This window comes from Crocodylus siamensis, chromosome 5 (assembly GCF_052110815.1).
Source record: "Crocodylus siamensis isolate JL-2025a chromosome 5, ASM5211081v1, whole genome shotgun sequence".
Classification (NCBI taxonomy): Eukaryota; Metazoa; Chordata; order Crocodylia; family Crocodylidae; genus Crocodylus; species Crocodylus siamensis.
This window is the reverse complement of record NC_143399.1, coordinates 174,317,138-174,338,538: the sequence shown is the minus strand read 5'-3', so window position 1 is coordinate 174,338,538 and position 21,401 is coordinate 174,317,138. Positions and strand designations below refer to the sequence as shown.

The window sequence follows — 21,401 nt, the reverse complement described above, 5'->3', positions numbered from 1 at the left end:
CAGATTTACTGTTTGTCCTTCCACACTGCTCTCTGCTGTCAGACTAAAGTGCCCTGGAATGGATTATTCCTTTAGAATGCTCCTGTAAGACTTCAAATCTGTGCTCTTGCCCACCTTTGGGACCTAATTAGCCACCTACAATCTCTGGCTTACCTGCAGAGTACACATTTCAAATCCTTGAAGGGCCTCCTGCACTTTACAGGTTACCACTGTGTGCCTCAAGAGCAGGTCAAAAAACAGCACACTAAATGTTTATTGGAACGTGTTTCACAATTGTTAAACAAAGCAAAAAATGTACTTCACTATTCTAATTACTAGATGTAATTGTATGCAACAGAGGAGGGTACAGCAGCGATGAATACACCAGCAAGGGAGTGCTTGAGTAAGGTCGGTCATGACCATGATCTCCAAGGTCAGAAACAGACATCACCTTGCCTGTCTTTGTGCTGCCATAACCAAATCCTACAGAGGCAAAAAGTGAAAGAAAATAAATGTCCATACCCTTTGTCATGCCACAACTGTGGTCCTGACAAAAGCTAGAAATAATTTGTGCCACTTCATTGTGGCAGACATTAGGCCTGTATACAACTAGTATTCAGTTTGGACTCGAATTCAGCCGATTTGGGGGACAGTGATTCAATTCAGAGATTTGAATCACTGTCTCGATTCGATTCGGCCAAATCTGATTCAGAGATTCAGCTGCAGCCAGGCCAGGCCCATCACCCACCCACTCTCCCAGCCTGGCAATGGCTGCCCCCGCCTGCCCTGGCTCCTGGTACTTGTTAAAAAAAAAAAAAAAGCCCTGGTTCACCAGGTGCTGCCAGGCAGGAGCCAATCCCCACTGCCCCCCACCGCCCCACACTGCATGGGGGGGGTCTGCACGAGCCCTCTGATCCCTCCCCTGCTCCCCCAGCCCCCCCACAAGTGCCCTGCCCAAGCCAGCTCTGGCCCTTTAAGAAAAGAAAAACCCCCAAAAACCCCAGACTCACCACTCCTGCCGGTGGGGCATGATTCCCACTGCCCCCTGCTGCACCGCACCAAATGGCAGGCTCTGCAAGAGCCCCCGAAGGCCCAAGGGCACTGCAGGAGCAGTGAGTCCTGGGGCTTTTCTTGCTTTTTTTTTTTTTTCTTAGAGGGCCAGAGCTGTCCCATGCAGGGCACCTGTCAGGGGGCCAGGGGAGTGAGGGGGGGTCAAGGGGCTCATGGCAGAGCCCCCCATGCAATGGGGGGGGCAACAGGGATCGCCTCCTCATCCAGCAGCACCTGGTCAGCACTGGGTCTTTTCTTTAAAGGGCCAGGAGCTGGGGTGGGCAGGACAGCCATGCAGGGGCTGGGGGAAGGGGGTCAGGGGGGCTGGCAGGGGTCCCCCCTGGTCCCCTGCCTCAGTCCCGGCTCCGCTGTCCCTAGTACTTAGCAGCTCAGAGTCAGCTGCAGCTCCCTGCTGCAGCCACCAGGGACTTCCCGAATCATCAAAGCTCTCCAAATCTTTTCTGAAGATTCAGAAAGCTTTGAATCGATTCACACCTTTAAATTGGTCCCCTGATTTGATTTGGATTCAGAGATGTGGCCACTGAATCAGGTCGAATTTCCTCAGAGTCAAATCAGCACCCAAAGCTTCACACAGCCCTAGCAGACATCTATTTAGTTTGTGGCAGACAACTATTTGGTTTATGGCAGGAGAACACAGGCAGCCCAGAGCTGCCTGCACTCTCCAGCTGCCCCAGGCAGGTGCTCTCAGGACTTGGTCTTTTGTACCAGCAACCCCAATGCAGGATTTGGACCCACAAGGCTAAGAAGCATCTCTCTGGCTTTCCCCAATTCCAGAGACATGTTCCAAATATTACTGGGGCATATCTGTAGAAAAAGGGGACAGGACAAAAGGCAAGGGACAGGATTACAGGCAACATGAATTTCACTCAGTGAATTAAATCAGCTGTGCCAGGACATATCCTGACACAGCTGGTCTGCTTCATTTGACAGTGTCTGTTTGTAGTCCAAATCTTCCCAGCCAGCAAGTACTAACCAGCAGCTGCAGCACTGAGCTGTGAGAGAGCATGCTGTACATGCTTCACAGGTAGTGCAACTTCCAGTGGCAAGTTTTCCTGGAGCCATTCTGCCTGCTGATGGCTGTTAGATAGGGCTGTGTGAAGCTTCGATCACTGATTTGCTTCGGAGGAGATTCGGCCCAATTTGGGGACCAAATCTACAAATCCAAATTGACTTGGGAGACCAAGTAAAAGCTCCACATTGATACAAAGCATCCAAATTGATTTGGGAAAAGATTCAGAAAAGATTTGGCCAGTTCAGAGATTTGGCCAGACTAAACAGGCAGCCCAGCTGGAAAATCTGTTGGAATTGGGGGAGGGGGGGATTGGGGCTGGGACAAGCTGTCCAGCCAGGGCAGGAGATGCGTTACTCAGAGATGGGGCTGGGAGGCACAGGATGTGGGCACAGCAGTGCTGGGAGGGGCAGAGGCAGGCACAGCCAGAGGAGCCACGGGAGAAGTCCCCATGGCTGCCCTGCCTGGTCTCTTCCCCCACCCAACCCAGCCTCCCAGCACTTTATAAAAAAAATTTTAAAAGCCCCACTCTGCCACAAGCATCCAGAGGCCCTAGTCACCACTGCTGCAGCTGATAATTGCAGGGCTTTTTTAAAAGCTTCACAGTCACCAGCTGCAGGAGCGGTGATTGAGGGCCTCTGGGTGCTTACGGCAGAGCCCGTACATGCAGTGCAGGGCAGTGGGGGGCAGCGGGGATCACCCCCCTGCCCACCTGACACCCGTGCAGCAGCTGTCACGTTGCACAGGTACAATGCAGCTCGGCATGGTGCCGTGTGCTGTCTGGGACCTGGGGCTGCTCCAGCAGTCACCCGGAGCCTGGCAGCGCTCAGCCCCAGCCTCCAGGTGGCTCGCAGTGGCCTGCCAAACCACACTGCACCCACGCCATGGGGCAACTGCCACATGGGTGCCAAGCAGGGGGGGCAATGCCATCTGCCCCCCACTGCCCCATGCTGAATGGCAGGGAGGCTCTGCCACAAGCACTCAGAGACCCAATTGCTGCTGCTGCAGCTGGTGTAGGGGGCTTTTTTTTTAATAAAGTGCCAGGATTAAGTTGGGGTCAGGTGGCAGATGGGGCCAGGCAGGGCAGTCATGGGGGCTTCTCCCCAACCTGGAGCGAGGAAGGCACAGCTGGAGGAGCCGCAGGAGAATCTGCAGCTGCCTGACTGTGCCTGCCTCTCCCCAGCCGATCTGAATCTACAAATCTCTCCAAATCAGCACTGAATCTTTTGAAGTTGATTCAGCCAACTGGATTCAGGACAGTGATCCAAATCTTCAAATTGAATCACTGTCCTCTGAATCAGCCAAATCCAAATTGAATATTTTCCTATTTGCACAGGCCTACTTTTAGGCACCTCCACTCAAGCAGGGCATGTCCTCCGCCTCCCCATGTTCTTAGAATTATAATCAAACCCCGTTAGCATGAGTTTCAAACCTCAGGCTTTTCTGTTTTCAGTAAACATAGGATATTTAAGCAGGAGTAACATAAAATGATTCTGTGGTGGGGAAAAATAAGTATCTACACAGGAATTGTATACAAGGTTAAGTGCAAGATAGCTGCCAATACCTGTGAGGTGTTTGAGCAATGAGAAGGCTCCAGTCTTCAGTGGAGGATGACCACATATGTTCTATTGGTACCTTTTTTCACAAACAACTTTTCCACAATGACATAGAAGACTCTTGTAGTCTTTTACATTCTTATTTGAGGTGCAGAGTGTTTCCTGAAGCTTAATGACTGGTTGGGAGGATTTGATGATCCTAGGCACATCCTCAGGTTATTAACCCCAGGCAGACATTAATCCCCAGGAAGTGTCCTACTCTGTGGTTGCTTTTGCTAATATAAGCTGAACATGAAATAAACCATACACTGTAGGCAAAGGATTTATTTTTTATAGATGATGCATTTTCTGTATAGGGCATTTCAAGAGAACTAATGTCCTGCACTGTACATTAGCCAATCAGATTGTGGGTCTTCTTTTCTTACATCTGTTAATTTGATAAAGCAATTCATCTTGTCCACTTCACTACAACACTTTTTTGTAAATCATAGACCATAGCCTATGTCACTGAAAACCCTGGCATTCATAAGGCATTTTTTCAGGCATAAGGAGTTCTGCATTTCTTAACATGAATTTGGAACACATTGGGATGTGCCATGACTTGGCCTAACACAAATTCTCTTTGTTTATTTGAGAGAGAAAATAGCTAAAATCATAGCAGAATGTGTGAGAAATACCAGAGTATTTATAGGACTTCCTGTGAGAATTATCATGCAGTGAAATAAGAATGCAAGAAGTCCTAAAGGCGGGGGGGGAGGGAAGCCTGTGACTGAGATTAAGGATACAATGCCTGCTCTGACCACTCCATTTTACAGAATGTAAATACTATAAAGTATATGTAAGTAACCATCCCTATCAAGCAGCTTCCTGTCCCACACTATTATTTATCTAAAAACAATTGAGTTGAAATCAGGTGTTCACCTAGTAGAAGATCACCTATGTTCAGGAGCTGATTTGTCTGTCTCTCCCTTGGTGGTCACTTGAAGCAGTTTTCTCACTGTTGCTCGTTTCTAAAAAGGGCCTAGAGAGATTGAATGTGTTGCAATATTAAACATTCCATTGCCAGCAATATTTTAAAAGAGCTAAGTTATGGCACAGCCAAATTAATTCCATAAGGCAATAAGTGCAGTGGCTTCATGTCACCAAAAAGTTCTCTAATGTACTCAAAGAGAAAAGTCTCTGTTTAAAAAGGAGATGGGAAGACTTTCAGTGTGCTGGCAAATGTACAGAGTTTTGAGTGTCTCCATTCTGAAGCAGAGATTCAGGTTTAGTGACTGAACAGATGTATGCATAAATCCCTCTTAGTGAGATTAAAATAAATTTAAAAGGTCATTGAGCCACCTCAAGCCAGGCCTTGGGAAGAAGCTGAAAGGGGAAACATATGAAATAAAAGGACCAAGAAAGTTGATGCTAGAGTTTCCTATATAAAGTTTAATGATCAGCGTATATAAAAGAAAGGACAAAAGCTAGCCGATAAAAGCTGAGTCTTGTGATTGAAGCAGAACCCAGATTGTGGTAGGGAAGGATAGAAACAGAAAGAATATCTGGGAGTTAGATACAGAGGGAACAGTGAGCTTTCAAGACTATTGAACATGATTTTAATTGATTAAGAAAATGAAATGCAATGCTCCAGTATGTATAAACATGAGATATAAAGTGAGATCACTTAGAAACACAATATTCCCTATCTTCAAAAACTATTTCAAATGTTTTAGTAAATGAAAATATGAATCGAGAAGAATAGAAATGGCTTTCTCTCATTTTGCATTAGTAGTCCTGGAGATTAGGGGAAGTTCATAGAGTGTTTTAGGAATTTTTTGAAAGAACGTGAGCTTTGCCTATGGGTAAGGGAACGATTATACTTGGCTCATGTCACTATCATAATTCAGACTCCATGCCAAATCATTCCTTGGCCACTCAGTGCAGTTTGCAAGGAACTGGTGCCAAATTGTTGGGTTGCTTTTGTTATGAGGCCCCCCTCTTGTTACATGCTCAGCAGTAAACCTCTGTTAATTCTGGTTGTTTCTTCTCAAAGTGCTATGACAGAATTAAAAGGAGTTGGGTGTCAGGTATCTTGGGGATATGAAAAACTTCTCTTATGAAGAGAGATTATCTTCCTGAGAGTAGAGGCTAATAAGATGAGGCGTAATGATAATCGTAATGCCTAGCTCTTGTCTCACTTTTCATCAGTAGAGCACAAAATATGTATGAAGAAAATCAGTAGCATTTCCCCATATTAGAGACAGGAAAACTAAGGCAGAGAAAGGAGTGATATGGCCTGCCCAATTTCAGCTAATCAGTCAGTTGCAGAGTGGAAAACAGAACTTAGTTCCCCTGGATCCCAGGAGAGTGCTCTGCTCACTTGGCCATACTTCCTGTGGTGAAAGAAAACAAATTAAGGAATAGTATAGACAGAGCTTACTGGGGTCTTCTATTCTCATAACAAAAGAAAATTTAATAGATGTCATAGACATTAGGGCTGGAAGGAACCTTACAAGATAATTGGGTCCATCCTGCCCCCGCCCAAAGGGCAGGAAGTCAGCTGAGGTCAGATGACCCCAGCAAGATAATCATCCAAATGCTTCTGGAACGTGTCCAGAGTAGGTGTTTGCACCATTTCTGGGGGGGGTTCTATTCCAGACCAGAGCAGAGACTTGGATGGTAAAGACTTTTTTCTTTTGTCTAGTCTAAAATGGTCTTCCAGCAGTTTGTGACTGTTTGACCTTATCTTCCCTTGAGGTGCCCTGGTGAACAGATGTTCTCCCAGTTCCTGGTGTACCCCACGTATGTACTTATACGCTGCCACCAATTCCCCATGAGCCTACACCTCTCCAGGCTGAAGAGTCCCATGCCTCTCAGCCTCTCCTCATAAGGCCTGTTCTCTTGCCCTCTGATTATGTGTGTGGCTCTTCTCTAGACTCTCTCAAGCTTCTCCACATCGTTTTTAAAGTGTGGAGCCCAGAATTGAATGCAGTATTGCAGCTGTGGCCTCACCAAGGCCAAGTAAAGCCAGAGGATGACATCTTGGGTCTTGCTTGAGATGCATAGGTAGATGTAAGCCAGGATTTTATTTGCTTTGCTGGCTGCAGCATCCCATTGGTGGCTCATATTCATCTTGTGATCAATCATGACCCCTAAGTCTCTTTCGGTCATGACGCTAGTGGGAATGAAGTGGGAAGAAACCAAATTTGAAATGTTGTTATGAATGTTGAATTCATTGTTCATCAAGAGCTTAGTAATATTAGAAATACACACACACACACACACACACACAGAGTCATGGACATATATGTGTGTGTGTATACATATATATATTTCTAATATTATTAAGCTCTTGCTCAACAATGAGCTCAACATTCATAACATCATTGTGAATTTGGTTTCTTCCACCTCATTGAATTTTCTTCTGTTATGAGAATACAAGACCTCTAGTAAGCTCTATGCTATTCCTTAATTTTCTTTCTTTTATCACAGGAAGTGAGATATATATATAGATTTATAAGCATTAGTAATGCATAGGGGGTGCACATGGATGCACATGCACCCCATGAGATTGGCTGTGCATTCCCTGGAAGTGCCAACCATGAAACCGGAAGTGCGGGCAGAAATGCACTTCCTGTTTTGCCAGTTTTGCTGCTGGTGTTTCCCGGCTCGGCAATGAGCCACTGGGGGATCTTCCCCACCCCCCACCCCCAAAAAAATCGGTGATCTGGTGCTCCCCTCAGACTTGGGAGGCACTAGTTGTCCATGTTTGTAAGAGAAAAGCTATTAAGCTTCAGGGCTCAAGGCAACCTCTAATGAGATAAGGAAGACATTTTTTTCTGGGGGACATATTACCCTTTGACTGCCTTCTTGCACTTGGCGCAATAGTACAGTAAAGTGGGGGTGACTAGGGCTGTACTCTTTATTAACCCTTTAAATGTAACTGTTTTCCTTAACACTTTTTTAAATGTATTTTCAGAGAAAAAATGACCACTATACCCTTTCTTCTAATGTGTCCTTTGGAGTTAAGAAGATGCCGTATAAAGTCCAGCCAGCAAAATTTCCAGAGGGAAGCATAGCAGTAAGTGTCACAGAAAACAGTATTTTAAATCTGTCCATTACTTTAATTACTCTGATCTCAGAAGATTTTGTTACAGAGATGCACAATCAGGATCAATATCTCCTCAGCTTCTGATAAGAGTTCTGTGGACACTATTTAAAGATAAATTCCTTATTACTCTTCTACATAATATTGATATATACTAGTGAATTCTGCTTTAAAATAATTTCTCAGTTATGAAGTTACTGCACTTCAGGTTGCTTTTCTTATAATTGATAGATTTTTTTCATCTAGGAAAAAATGGTAACATTTGGCAGGTCTGTTGTGATAAGCCATTGCTTGAAGGTAGATAATCTGAAAGGAAACATTAGTGTTACATATATTGTTGCATACATTGTTTTTAAATGCAGTGGTTCTTCTCAGTTAGCAGGATACACTCAGTTTACCTCACAGGAAGAAAGTTTTAGGCACCACCTATAGCAGAGATTGACAACCTGTGGCCCCCCGGGGCCAGATCCAACCCAAGAAGATCTGCCCTGATTCTCATTTTACTAATGGCAAACCAATTCCCCATCTTTTAAATCTGTTTTGCCTTTTGCTATGCCAGTCACCTCTAACCTCTCCAGCCAGCTGCTACAGGCCATTCAGGGGCTGCTCTTCCTCACTGCAGTTTGCCGTCGCTGTCACTGTCACTGAAGCAGCCAGAGGGAACTGGAGGCCCACTGGACTGGCTGGGTTGCAAGCTGTGGCCAACATTTGAAAAAGATTGCCAACCCCTGAACTGTAGCAGCTCAGTCCTTGCCTGCTATGGGATTACCCTTACATCTGGGCTTTCAGAAAAAACCTTTACACAGCCTTAGGTTTCCAGGTACATGTTATCTAATTACCCTACGTATTGGGTAGGTAGATATTAAAGAATGCCCCTACCTGTAGAGAAGAAAATCTGTGTGGGCCCTGGACTACTAGGGGATGGAGTTTTGGGGGTTTGAGTTTAGTCTAATTTTTTATCACTGCTGTGATGGGAGAGTAATCTAGAGGAATCTGTTCATAGTCATTTAATTTTACATTGCACTCACTTTTAAATGCTCTATTTTGTCAGTTTTAGCTGAGGCAAATAGCATGTGGATGTAAACAGGAAAACCAGAATAACTCATCTCACCTAAACTTGAACCTTAATTCTACACATAAATGGAGGGTTATCATGGTCAGTCCTTTGAAAAAAAAAGTTACAGTCAATGCAAATCTTTTTAAATTAAATCTTGAGGCAAATTTATCTAACCCCAATATATAAAAAAGTATTATTAAAGGAGGAGTTATTTTCTCACCTATAACACCATGACATTAATGTGATTTTTTTGGAGTTAAACAAGTATAAAATATCTTAGAAAATGGTGTCAAAGATATGGCATGCAGACAGTCCTGATGGGGATCTGTCAGTGGTGGAAGAATGAGCAACATATGCATTCATTCCTGTGGTTCCCTGACCCAAGACAGTGGCTCATGAACCAGTGACAATGCATGCTGCCACCATTACTCATCCCACTGCAGGAAGTGGGTCTAGATCTGGCCCATGAGGAACCATGCTGTCTGGATCCAGGCTAGGAGACCAAGGGATTTTGACACCTCTGTTTTAGCAGATTTAAGCTTCTAAAGCTTTTCTTCATCTAGACCACTCATTTTTTTACGCAAGTACCTGCATTTAGCTGGGAAATGTAGAGGGTGTAATCCTGGTCCCATTGAAGTCAATGGCAAATCTGCTACCATAAACATCAATAGGGCCAGAATTTCACCCAGTGAGTTTTGATGCTTAATATAGAGTGTTCATCCATAAAGGATCAAAGGCTTCCAACTGAAAGATGGATACAGGCTCTTTAGGTTTTCTTGAAGCATGTGTTCCCTAACAGAAACATGTGTTCCGTAGAACAATGTTGATAGTGCTGCCTTCATCTGGACTGGAGAACTTTGCTACAGGTGATAGCCTGCTATTCTCAACAACTCGCAGATGATCTCCCAAAGAATCTGATAAATGTTTTTATTCTGTTGCTCCATACTTGTTATTGCGTACAGATGATTTACTGCACAATTCCTGTCATGACAACTGTTAAATATTTTTGAAAAAGATAGTTCTTTTATGTTTTTTCATACTTACTCATGACAGCAGATATTTACCAGTTCTACAGCTTGATGTGATATAGGCACAAGATCTTTTGATGTTTCATCTGCAAAAAGAAAGAATTTCCTTGAAGTTGCATGATGCTTTATATTTCTGCTCCTCTAAAAGAAATCAGTGGTGGTTTGAATGTATCAATCCAAAGATTTAGCTGAAAGCTTATAATTCTTTATGAGATGGTATGAAGGGTTAAATATTTCAAATATTTTATCATCATGTTGAAAACTAATTTTAATACACAAATGCCAGCACCTGGCAGTTTAGTGGAAGATATATATATAGATCTATATATATTGATCAATCTCTCTCTTTCTCTCTCTCTCTCTATATATGTGTGTGTGTGTGGTGTGTGTGTGTATTATATATATAGGATATACCAATAAAATACCTAACACAACTTTGCTATGTCTTGTATGCATCAATCACTATCTTTTAGATTCATATAGATGCTCATTTGTAAAAAATGTGAATAATCCTGTAAGTTCAGTGGGAGTATTCATATGTCTATAGATGAAACGTGTACTTACATTTTTTGGTAGTGTTGAAGTGATGTGGGTGCAGTGGTCCAGGAAATATGTGAGAGATGAAGATTTCTGTGGGTGGTATCTTTTATTCACCCAACAGCATAGCTGAGATAGACTTTGACAAACTTTCACGTGAGATTCATTCTTTCTTAGATCTTCTGAAGATGTCCAATATAGAGTAGGTCTTAAGGTATTTTGAAGACCTAAAAAAATTCATTTAATTCAAAAGCTTGTTGAAGTCCACCCTAACCATGCAATTAGTCCAATAAAAGATATCACTCACATAAATCCTTGCCTTTCCTTCACTTCCTTCTTTACTGGCCTGGGGCCTTGATATATGTTGTCATGGGACAAATTGTTTATCTTAAGCATAAATGGAAAAGAGGACAGATGTTGGAAAGGATATGACAAGGAAATAAATGTAAAGCTATCACAATATAACTAAATAAATAAAAAACACTGATGAGCAAGTTAATCAATTTTCTCTCACACAGCAGCAGCATCCTATAAGTGCACTTGATCCAATTTTTTTTAAACTCAGTTAGGAATCTTTTTACTAATTTTGGTTGGCTTAAATTATCTTATCTTAAATATGTAAGAGGATCCCAGTATACATGTCTTTGGCATAGTTTGTTTTAGTTTACTGGAGGGGAAAAAGGTTGGTTTTAACACATATGCATATACTCATTTGCATAAGCATGTTACTCTTTTACTTTAAATGCTGTTATTATAGTATGAATGATTGGATATATTTATTTTAAACATGCTTGTTCTCCTTATAAAAAAAGTTTATACAAGGCAATTGTAATATGTAAACACAAATGTCAATATTAATTATGGGTACAAGCTCAAGGGAGGTTTTACATATTGCTTTGGGCATTTTTTCAAAACATACAAGAACATTATGCTGTAAATGTTTGATAGTAACATGTAGGAGTATTAGAGAGTTATTTATGATCTTTCAGCCTCTTTAAACAGCATGATTAAAGATTAGATGAAGGGCAGATTAAACATCCATAATATATGGTAGTAGCAATAACATTACTAGGGTAACTGATTTACTGTGAATATGAAGCTGCTACTACTTAAAGCATCAGATAAATTAGAAAGTTGTGGATAAATCTGGGTTTTTAAAATGCATCTCAGGACCTTAGCCCACATTGTTAATGTTTCTTTATGTTTAGTTAGTTTGTTTAATTGTGGGCAAGCATTTTTTAAGGTGAAAAGCCCTTGGGATAGATGATTTCCTAACCAGATTTTGATGTTGCATAACTCTCTCATGGGGTCACAGTAACAAGTCCAAAGTTCCACTTGAAAAGCAGTTTCCGTTATAAATTCAGCTTTGATCATATCTCTAATATTCTCTAAAGAAAGCATAAAGGCTCCACCCATGCTGTCTTGTAAGCTGCCCTCTCACTAACTAGCCTCCGTCATTGTTAGTCCCTCACTAACCATACTCACAGGAAATCTTCACCCTCACTCAGCACTCCTCAGATCCACCCTTAGCTTTGGCAGCCCCCCCACCAATATGAATGTTAGAAAACCACAAGGTCCCTACTGTTGTTTACCCCAAGTGAGTCCCTCCATGACAACAGAGAAAGTTATAAGTCATTGCTCATAAATGGCTAGGGACAGACATTACACATAAATCAGTTTAAGTCATCAGAAACTGGTTTAAACCTGTAACAGAACAGATGTTCAGTGCACATAAACCAGTTTGAAAATGGCTGAAACTGGTTTGAGATTAACCTGTTTGAATCAGACTTAACTGATTTGCCTCAAACCAGTTTGTGCAATGTCTCTCCCAGGCCCCGTGGTAGTTTAAGATAAACCAGACACCCCCAGCATCCTGGCATGTTCTCTGGGCTGGGCGGGGCTCTCTGCTCCACAGCAGAGCTGGCCCCTCCCATCTGCTCAGCACAGACTTGCAGGCACAAAGCATCTGCCTGGCTTCTCCCTACTAAGCAGGGATTATTCCCCCCGCCCCTGTGTCTTGCATGGACACTTCTCAGCATTAGCTAGCAGACCACACGCTGGCTATGGATTTCAGGGTATTTTACAGAGTGACTTTGAGATTTTTTTATCCAGGATATTTTAGTTTTCAAATAGAGATCACCAGAATTCCTGCTAGTGAGGCAAGTGGCAGTACCCAGGCAGAGGAGCCTGCTCAGAGCTGGCACCTGGGACCCACCTGGAGGAGGCTGACCTCCTGGCCAATTGGGACCAGGAGGACATGCTTTGACAGTTCAAAGCAAGCCACCCCACTGGGAATGTCTTCCAGGCAATAGCTGCCCAGATAACCGGGCAGAGGTACACATGGCAGTACTGCTGCACAAAGGCCAACTCAGCAGCCACAGCCCACTGGCAGCTTGCCCAGAGGGGCAGGTGCCTCTACTGGCTCTGCAGTCCCCATCCGGGTCTTGCAGGCACACAGCCTTGGGGCCACATGCTGTCACAGGTGGCAGCAGGTCACAGCCAGGCAGCAGCCCCCACTGCCAGACTGTTGCAGCAGGTAGAGGATGTGGAAACTCTCAGGGCTGATTCATCAGTCCAGCTGGCACAAGAGGTAGTGTCCTCATATACCAATTGGCCAGGCCCCAGAAGCTCCTGACAGCTAGTAGCCCTAAGCTACTTGCCAGGGCAGCTTTTTGTACTAATGAAACCGGGACAGGGCAGCTTTTTATACTGCTGGGGCTGGCACAGATGCTGGCCCTTGGCTTTAGCTCCCCCTGGCTACAAATCTGGGAGGAGCCAGGCAGGGTTATTTTGCCCCAAGTGGCACAACTTGTACCACACCAAAGTGCATGTTCGGGCACATGCGCTGAAGCTGAAGCAAAAAGCCCCTGCTCAAATTTGCACCACTTCTATTTGAGTATGCCTGCTTCTAGAAGTATGCCCAGCTGCAGTGGGAAAACATGTTAGTTGAATGTGTCTTACTAAATTAATAACATTGCATTTAACCCATCAGACAATACCAATCTTAGAGTATTAAATAGCATAAGAATTAGAGAGTTTCTCAGAGAGACTGGTGTTTTAGCTTTGAGAGGGGCAGGATTATTATCCTAAACATATACTTTGTTCCTCTCTTCAACATAGAAACATATTTACTTTGGGTCTGAACTATGTACCAGAGCCCAGATTCCACAGTGAGGGGCATTTTAGAAATGTAGGTGTGAGCCTCACAAAAGGTAGGACCTATTGAAAGTACTGCCTCAGACCAGGAAACAGTGAGATAATGGAGTTAGCTCATACAGAAAGACATGATGATAGCTGGAAGTCTGCAAATTCCTGAGAAACCATTACTGAGACTTGGGTCAGGATGGGGTAATGGTTAGTGAAGATGTTGGAATTACTGAAAAGGTAAAGTAGTACAGAGACAAGAGTGAAATGAATTTTGCACTTCCCCTCATCTTAAAAGCTGAGTGACTAGATTGATTAATTCTAAGACTTAAGAGACAATAATCAGTCACTAAATTGGCCCTGCATTAAAACAAACAAGCAACCACTGACCTAGATCCTGATGAGTGACTTCTCTGGTAATGAGAGGGGTTGACAGAGATTACAAGAAAGTGGAATGGAGGAGACAGCATGATAAAACTAGAAGAAACAAGATGTTAAGCTGGCAAGACAAGAACCTAGAAAGGGTATGCAGAAAATATTGGAAAACTCTGAAGGGCTGTAGCACTAGGCTGGAACCAAGAATGGGGTAAGTGGTCTAGGAGTAACCAGAAGACTCAGCAAGAACAGACAGATTTCCTAGCATTACCTCTAGCATTAAAAGTACAGGATGGCTTCAGAAACCAAATAATCAACTTGTTTTGGGGGCTGCCTGATATAAATCCATCCAATCAATCCTAAGAAAATCTATCAATCTATGAAAAGCCAGGAGCTGTCTGCAACTGGGCCTAGGTGTTGACAGGCCTGGCAGGAGCCTGGAGCAGCCTGCAGACCTGGATGTCATGGGTCTGGCAGCCATGCAGCACTGCAGTCCCAGGCAGCCACACCAGGATGCAGGCAGGCTGGTACAGCTGGCCTGCAGCCTGCCCAGGGGTGGACACAGGGGCCTGAAGTGGCCTCAGGCTACCTGCATTTGTCCCAGGAGTCAAACTGCCTGCAGGCTTTTAAGTGCCTGAGGCTGGGGCAGCCATAGAGCCAGCCCAGCCCTGGGGCAGAAGAGGTTCCCAGCCCCAGAGCCCTGGGGCTACCTTCAGGCTGACCCCCCAGTGGCAAGCCTGACTGAGAGCAAATTTGGTCCCAGTTGGCATCTATATGTGCATTACTGCACAGTTACTACTCGCAAGTAGATTTGCTACTTGCATTTGCAAGTAGTAAATTTACTTGTGAGTAGCATAATTTGCTGCACAATAAAAGTGTGCTCATGTAGACGTGTATGCTTACTACCTGAGCTGTGCAAAGCTTTGGTCGCTGATTTGATTCGGCGAAGATTCGGCCTGATTTGGCAGACGAATCTCCAAAGCCAAATCAAATCAGGAAACCCTTTAATCTCTCCAAATCAAATCGGAACCCTCTGAATCAATTTGGAGAGATTAAGAGAGATTCAATGATTCGGACACAGACACCGCTTTAAATGTTTTTTCTACAAACCTCATGGTACCAGGTGGCTCGTGAATGCTAAGATGCTGGGGTGGATGGAGTGTCTCAAAGGAGTGTGGGGAGGTCCCCAGCATGCTCAACGATGGACCCTGAAGTGGACCAGAAGCAAGTCCCCCGGCTCAGCAACTGGTGCCTCCTGGGTTTGGAGGGGCACCCAGGGTCCCCCAAGGCCAATCACAGAGCCAGGGGAGCATGGGAGGGCCCCAAAAGTGGACTGGAAGTACTTCCGATCCATTTCTGGGTCCACCACCGAGCACGCAGAACCCCTCCATGCTCCTTGGGGATGCTTCACCATCTCAACATTCACGAGCCATGAGGTATATAGAAAAAACATTTAAAGCTGTGTTTGTGGCTGAATCGCTGATTCTCTGAATCAGCATTGAATCTTCAGATTCGGATTTGGCCAGATCGAATCGGGACAGTGTTCCAAATCAACTAATCGAATCACTGTATCCCAAATCAGGCTAAACCTGAATCCAAATCAAATACTGCTCGCATTGCACACCCCTACTTAATACCGTGCAGTAAACTATGCTACTGCACAGTAAAGCATTGTGTGCAGACACGCTTACAGAGTAGTAACTTACTGTCATTCTCCAAGTATACAAAGCTGCTTTTAAGAATAAGATCATAATGTGACAGCTCAAAAAGAATGTTGTTTTGGGGCACTGTAATTTGTAACCCAAGGATATATGGACACCAGTTCTTGGGCTGCTTAGCGGAAACACAAATGATATAATAAAAATTGTATTGATCACTCAGCATATTTTTATATTAAAACATGTAATTTGCATGGTACACATTTTAGTTCCAATTGAGAATTTGGCCTAAAATCCACACTTGCACAGTTGTTCAATTCTACATGCAACATGAGAGGCAAATTTGACTTCTTGTATGGTTTTAACATATTAACAATAGAAGTGTTCACAAAAGCCATCCAATATCCATAAAATACAAATGTTTTGTATTATGCCTGGTAGAAGAAGTATTACTGTATATGTAAAAATCTCATTTTTAGGGATTATTTTAAACAAATTGAAAAGAAATTGCAGCAAGTCAGTCAACATACGGTAACTGTGGGAAATCTATGTTTCTAGTCAGGAAATTAATGTAACTTTTATAAGTAAATATTTATAACCACTGTATCCCTATTTCAGGATCCATTTATTACAAAATCTTACATGTTATATCTTTTCATTTCAGATTAAAACTTCAGTCATTTGGGCCACTCCAAATGTCTCCTTTATAATCCCTTTGTGGGTTATAATATTAGCAATACTCCTTGGATTGCTGGTTCTGGCTATGTTGACCTTAGCTTTGTGGAAGGTAAATATGTAGTTGTTGTCATTTCTATTATTAGCTTAATGAAATTGGAAGGGATGCTAGCAAGATTTAAACTAACAAAAATAAAGAAAAAGAAAATGGAATGTGTAATTTTTAACATTTTGGAGCAGAGGCCAGGGTAGACATGTGTCTTCTTTGTTTTGGCATATCTGACATGCTTATGTCACTGACCTTTATGAAAGGAACTTGTTTTCAAAGTCTTCTTTTATTATTAAATTCTGGTTATAAATGGGCATACATGGTTTGATCTGTTCCCAAGACCTATGATCTTCTTTTCAGGATGTTTAGATTCATAATGCATAGTAGAAAGAAATGCCTCCAGTATGTTTTCCTTTAACCCTTAAGGAATTGTTGACCCTTCTAATTTTAGGGAGATATTTTCTTTTAAAAGAAATCTGATTTCCTTTAGTATCAGGAGGTTGTGTCCTGGGGTTTTTCTTTCCTTACAAAATTTGCAGCCATGAGTAAAGACTTTTTTTTTTCTTTCACAATTTTTAAAGACAGTCTTTCCCATTTGAAATTTCTAGAAACACCCCTAGAACTCCAGAACCTGACATCACTTCATTAACATTTAGTGTTCAGAAAAAGGATTGTCTCTTAGGCTACATCTGTCCTGTCTCCCTGTTGAGCCTGGGCCCACTACTAAAAAACAAGTTCTGGCCATTTTTCCTTCTCTATACATACTAAAGCCTAACAATTAAGTACACCTGGTGATCCTGAGCGCACCCCTGGTGCTGCTGTCAGGTGCTCCCAGAATAGTTTAAGAGCAGCACTGGGTGCATGTTCAGGGGCTTTAAACCACCTGTGCTGCCTAATTGCTGGGCTTTGGCATGTCCACAGTGGAACAAGTAGACAGGGTTTGTTTCTCAGTGGTGAGTTCCAGACTTATAGAGAAGCAGAATAGACATGTCCCAAATGTTCTTTAAACTGGGTTATAAAGTGCTACCTAGCTTAGTACAACTAATCATTTCTTTGTCTCTTAATATCACTGATTTGAATAGCCCCTAAACAACACTTGTTTTGGGCTTTAACCATTACTGGGTAAATAGAAGCACAGAAGAATCACTGTTGATGTCAAAATTCAAGTCAGCCAAAATGCTGTCCGTCTCAGAAACTTCTGTCCATGTAGGTTTGCATTAAACTTGGGGATTCGGTCCATGGTGTTTTTACACCTATATTTAGCTTTCATAAAGAATGACACTAAAAAATCTATAATCCAGTCAGTCTAATATAGTATACCAGCCCCCTCTGAAGATGGTGTCATTGCAATGTAACAGTTAAAGTTTGCAAGCTACTGTTGTCCATAGAGGATGCTGTATTAGCTATATAGCACCCAAACAGTTGAAACCTTGACCGTCCCCAATGAAATCAAGCACAACTCCACTGAAAGTATAGAAGGTGCTTGTCAGAAAAGTAGGGCAAAGAGGTCCCTATCCAAGGGATGAAAACATTTTGTTTCTTATGCCAATAACAGCAGCATCGTAAGTGCTGTTCTTTCTGAAAGAATAGATCTGCATATTTGATTTTTTTTTTAATTCACTTTTTATGTTTCCTTTCTCATTACTGTGTCTTTACAAAGTACATTTAATGGGAAGGGAAAGGAAGAAAACTCCATATATACGATGGAAAAAAAATATAGGGTTGTCAATTTTTTTCTTTTTATGGGGGTTCTTGTAGTTATTTTAATCAGAAGTTTTTTGTGACCTAATGTTGCTAATTATTATTTAAAAAATGCTTAGAACATTTTCTTAGCTATTTTAGTTCTGTTGATGCCTTTTGTATACAATCAAACTTGAAATTTTTGTATCTAATTATAGAGAAAGAAATGTTGAGACATTTAAGGCAATCCTGCATGGTGCTGATCTCCCTGAACTCCCTCTGACTTAGAGTGCTGAGGGTCCTCAGAGCCTTGTAACTTGTAAGACCAATCCCTTAATAAGAGTCAGTATGAGACAGAGCACTCCTGAAGTCTCCTCAAATTCCTAACATACAGTGGTTTTAAGTCTATAATTACAAACAGAGAAGAGGCAGGGTTCCTTCCCCAAAGAACTTGTAAACTTGCTTTGCTACCCTTACTCAAGTGTATCACATCTTGCAAGAGCTAGGATTGTAATCTAGGCCCTAAATTAAGATTTAGCAAGGTGAATATTGGAAATTGAGAGAGATTCATGTGGTTACCTTCTGTTGATGTGTGTTTTTGTTTTCGTTAGTGTGGTTTCTTTGACAGATCTAGGCCTCCTCAAGATGACATGGCTGACAGGGAACAACTGACAAATGACAAGACTACTGATGCATGAGAGAAGAAAGTGAAGGTTCAGTTTGGAGCCCTGCTCACAAGTAGAAATGTGCTAAAGATTAAACAAAGGATTTCTTCTACCACAGTCTTCCTTTGAACTTGCAAGTGACATGAACTTGTAATCTGAGCTATGCAACGTTATGAACATTCACCATGTGATGACCATCCATGGCAAAAAGCAGCTTTATCGCTGCCTTGAAGACCTAATCAACCACACTGCAGAGTTTTCATACCATACTTCATTCTAGATTTCAGAAGATACTTTTGAGGACCCGTGGTAGGTTAAAACACTTTCAGAATAACTCCAAATCTGCAAAACTGAAATGTTTGCATTGTTGTATCTTCTAAAAGATGGACCAGGACAAAACTTTCAAACACTGCTGTATCATGCAGAATACTTTTGACCTCCCTAAAGATAAGAACTCTTATGAAATTATGGCTCAGGGAGACAAGCAATATATTGGTACTGTGAAAGTACTTCTGAAAAATGAAGATAGTCTTTAAAGTACTTTATAAATGAGGCACAATTATTTATTTTTTCCACCTTTCTAGGATAAGTATCTGATCTAACCATAGATTCAGATTTTTTTCAAGAACTAAAACATAACATGGCAATCATCTTGCCATGTAAATATAAAAAAGAACCCTTTCTATAAATTCAGTACACTTCCCTTGGTTGCAAGATATTTTGGAGAACAGAGGAATTTATACATAATTTTATGAGAAGGGGGTGTCTACACAAGACACCAACTGCACAGTAGCTGAATAATGCAGTGCTAATACACTACCGCACAGTATTATTAGGCTACTGTGCAGTAGTGTCAATAAAGGAATGCTCCTGCACTAGTGAGCAATAACTCCGGTTACTGCACATTTATTTAGTACTTGGTTATACAAGTGCTAAATGAATGCACAATAACCACTGCATGGTAGCATCTTGTGTAGACATGTCCAGGGTGTATGATAAAAGAATATTTTAAAGCTCACTTGTACCTTCTTAAACCGTTAGGTGGCAGTACTAAATTCAGTTAACCAAATCCATTTTTTGGCATAATTTGATGCAAAAGCAGTTGATGTTTGTAGGAATTTAGTCTACTTTTCTGTCAAAACTGAACTTTCCCTTCTGTTTCAGAGTGCTTATTTTGTTAAAACATCCTCTTAAAAATTCTACTGCGTATCATGTTGGATTTGTGACTGTTGTACCATAGATGGTAACACTTCATTTACTTAAAGAAATGCCTCATTTTTTGTTTTATTTTTTTAAAATACAGCCTCAAAAACATTGTTAATGAGTTTAAGAGATTTTGGCAAAATCACGTTTTTGGATAAAGTAACTTACAATTCTTTTTTATAACAAGGAAATATTTGGATGTATATAAGTAGGAGCAGATGATCCAAATTTGAGATGATCCACAAAAGGAAAGATATTTTGTGATAAATGCAGTAACAGTATTGATTTGTTTATTTTCTGATTTTAAGATACAAAAGAATGGATGAATCCAGTTTAGTTCACCAGTAGCTCCTACTTTGATATCGGTGAATGGCCCTAGTTTAATTTTGAGTCACACAGCTGTAGATCTGTGTCAATTATCTGCTAAGGACCTCTTGTGATGGCAGCAACTTTGAAATTTCTTGTGTTTTGTGGGCTTAAGAAAAGAAAATTAACTCACTTTGTTCTCTGGCCTTCTTTCCTTCCCACCAGTCTAACTGGGCTTCCAATTTGCCGTCCACCTGGAACCAGTGGTTCTTTTTAACCCATCCTGCTGCCTCCTAAGCTTTGTTAAATTGCCATCTTGCTGCTTTCTTGACATCTATTATTGTTAAAGCAGAAGTAACCACTAAGCAAGGCCACTGCTGTCGATCTAATGACTTGCTGAAGGACCAGAAAATAACTCAGCAAACATCCCGCTCATTTACCACAGCCAGTTCATAAACTCTGGCTCAATAGCCAGAAAATCTGTGTGCTAAAGTTCCATTTTAAGGACTAACACCATTTTTGTGGAAAACTTGGCAAGTTCTCTAGCATTACTAGAGCATTGCTCTACCTGCCCATGAGACTTGGTGGGAAAAGGAGAATATTTCTTTTGTGTTTTCTCAAGATGAGACTACCTGGCTATTTCCTGGTCCCACCACAAAAACTAGTGTCAGGAGGACTGTCTGTTTGGGTTTGCACTGATCCTTTACATACCAATCTCAGAGCTCAGTTCACAAAACCATTGCAAAACCAGCCCTGGCAAGATTCACACCAATGCAACCAGACATTTAAGATCCACAGAGGAAAAGGAAAGAAAGAGAGTTTATCTTTTGTAAATATTGAATTGGTGTGTGTAGGACTTCCAGAATTAAGATTGACTAGCTGAGTAAATTCACATCATCTGCACAGTTCTTACTCTGATGAACTTATTACCATTAGGAAATACTGACTATATGATTTTTGTATGTGCAATACTTTATATTACCTATGTACCTGAAGCATGTTTACACTGGCATTTGTTGTTGTTTTTTAAACCTTTGAATATACTGTTTAATAAGTACAATAAAAAGAAAGAGAAAAAAAAAAGGCTGTGTTAGTATGTATCCAATATGTTTTCAATCCTGTATTGGCTGGAGGATGGAACTAGATGACCTAATAAGTCTTTTTCAGTTATAATCTCTACGCTTCAGTTTTGAGCAATTACACTTTATTTTATTTTAATGACGGGCTATAGCATGTTCAGATACTAAATGTAAACCTAAAAGAACCTCAGTCACTGCTGGGCCTGGCTGGAATCCATTGGCTGCAGCTGCATAATGTCA

At 41.9% G+C, this 21,401-nt stretch overlaps 1 protein-coding gene across 2 annotated transcripts in view; it reads left to right on the top strand.

Annotated features, from left to right (window-relative positions):
* Positions 1–21,156, top strand: part of ITGA8 (integrin subunit alpha 8) — a 169,431-nt gene extending 148,275 nt beyond the window's left edge. For both annotated transcript variants that reach the window (XM_090047204.1, XM_090047203.1), the window contains 3 exons: positions 7,577–7,678; positions 16,169–16,291; positions 18,520–21,156. In XM_090047204.1, coding sequence (XP_089903330.1) covers positions 7,577–7,678; positions 16,169–16,291; positions 18,520–18,606 — 312 coding nt within the window. In that variant the 3' untranslated portion in view covers positions 18,607–21,156. The remainder of the gene's footprint in view (positions 1–7,576; positions 7,679–16,168; positions 16,292–18,519) is intronic.
* Positions 21,157–21,401: the final 245 nt, after the last annotated feature.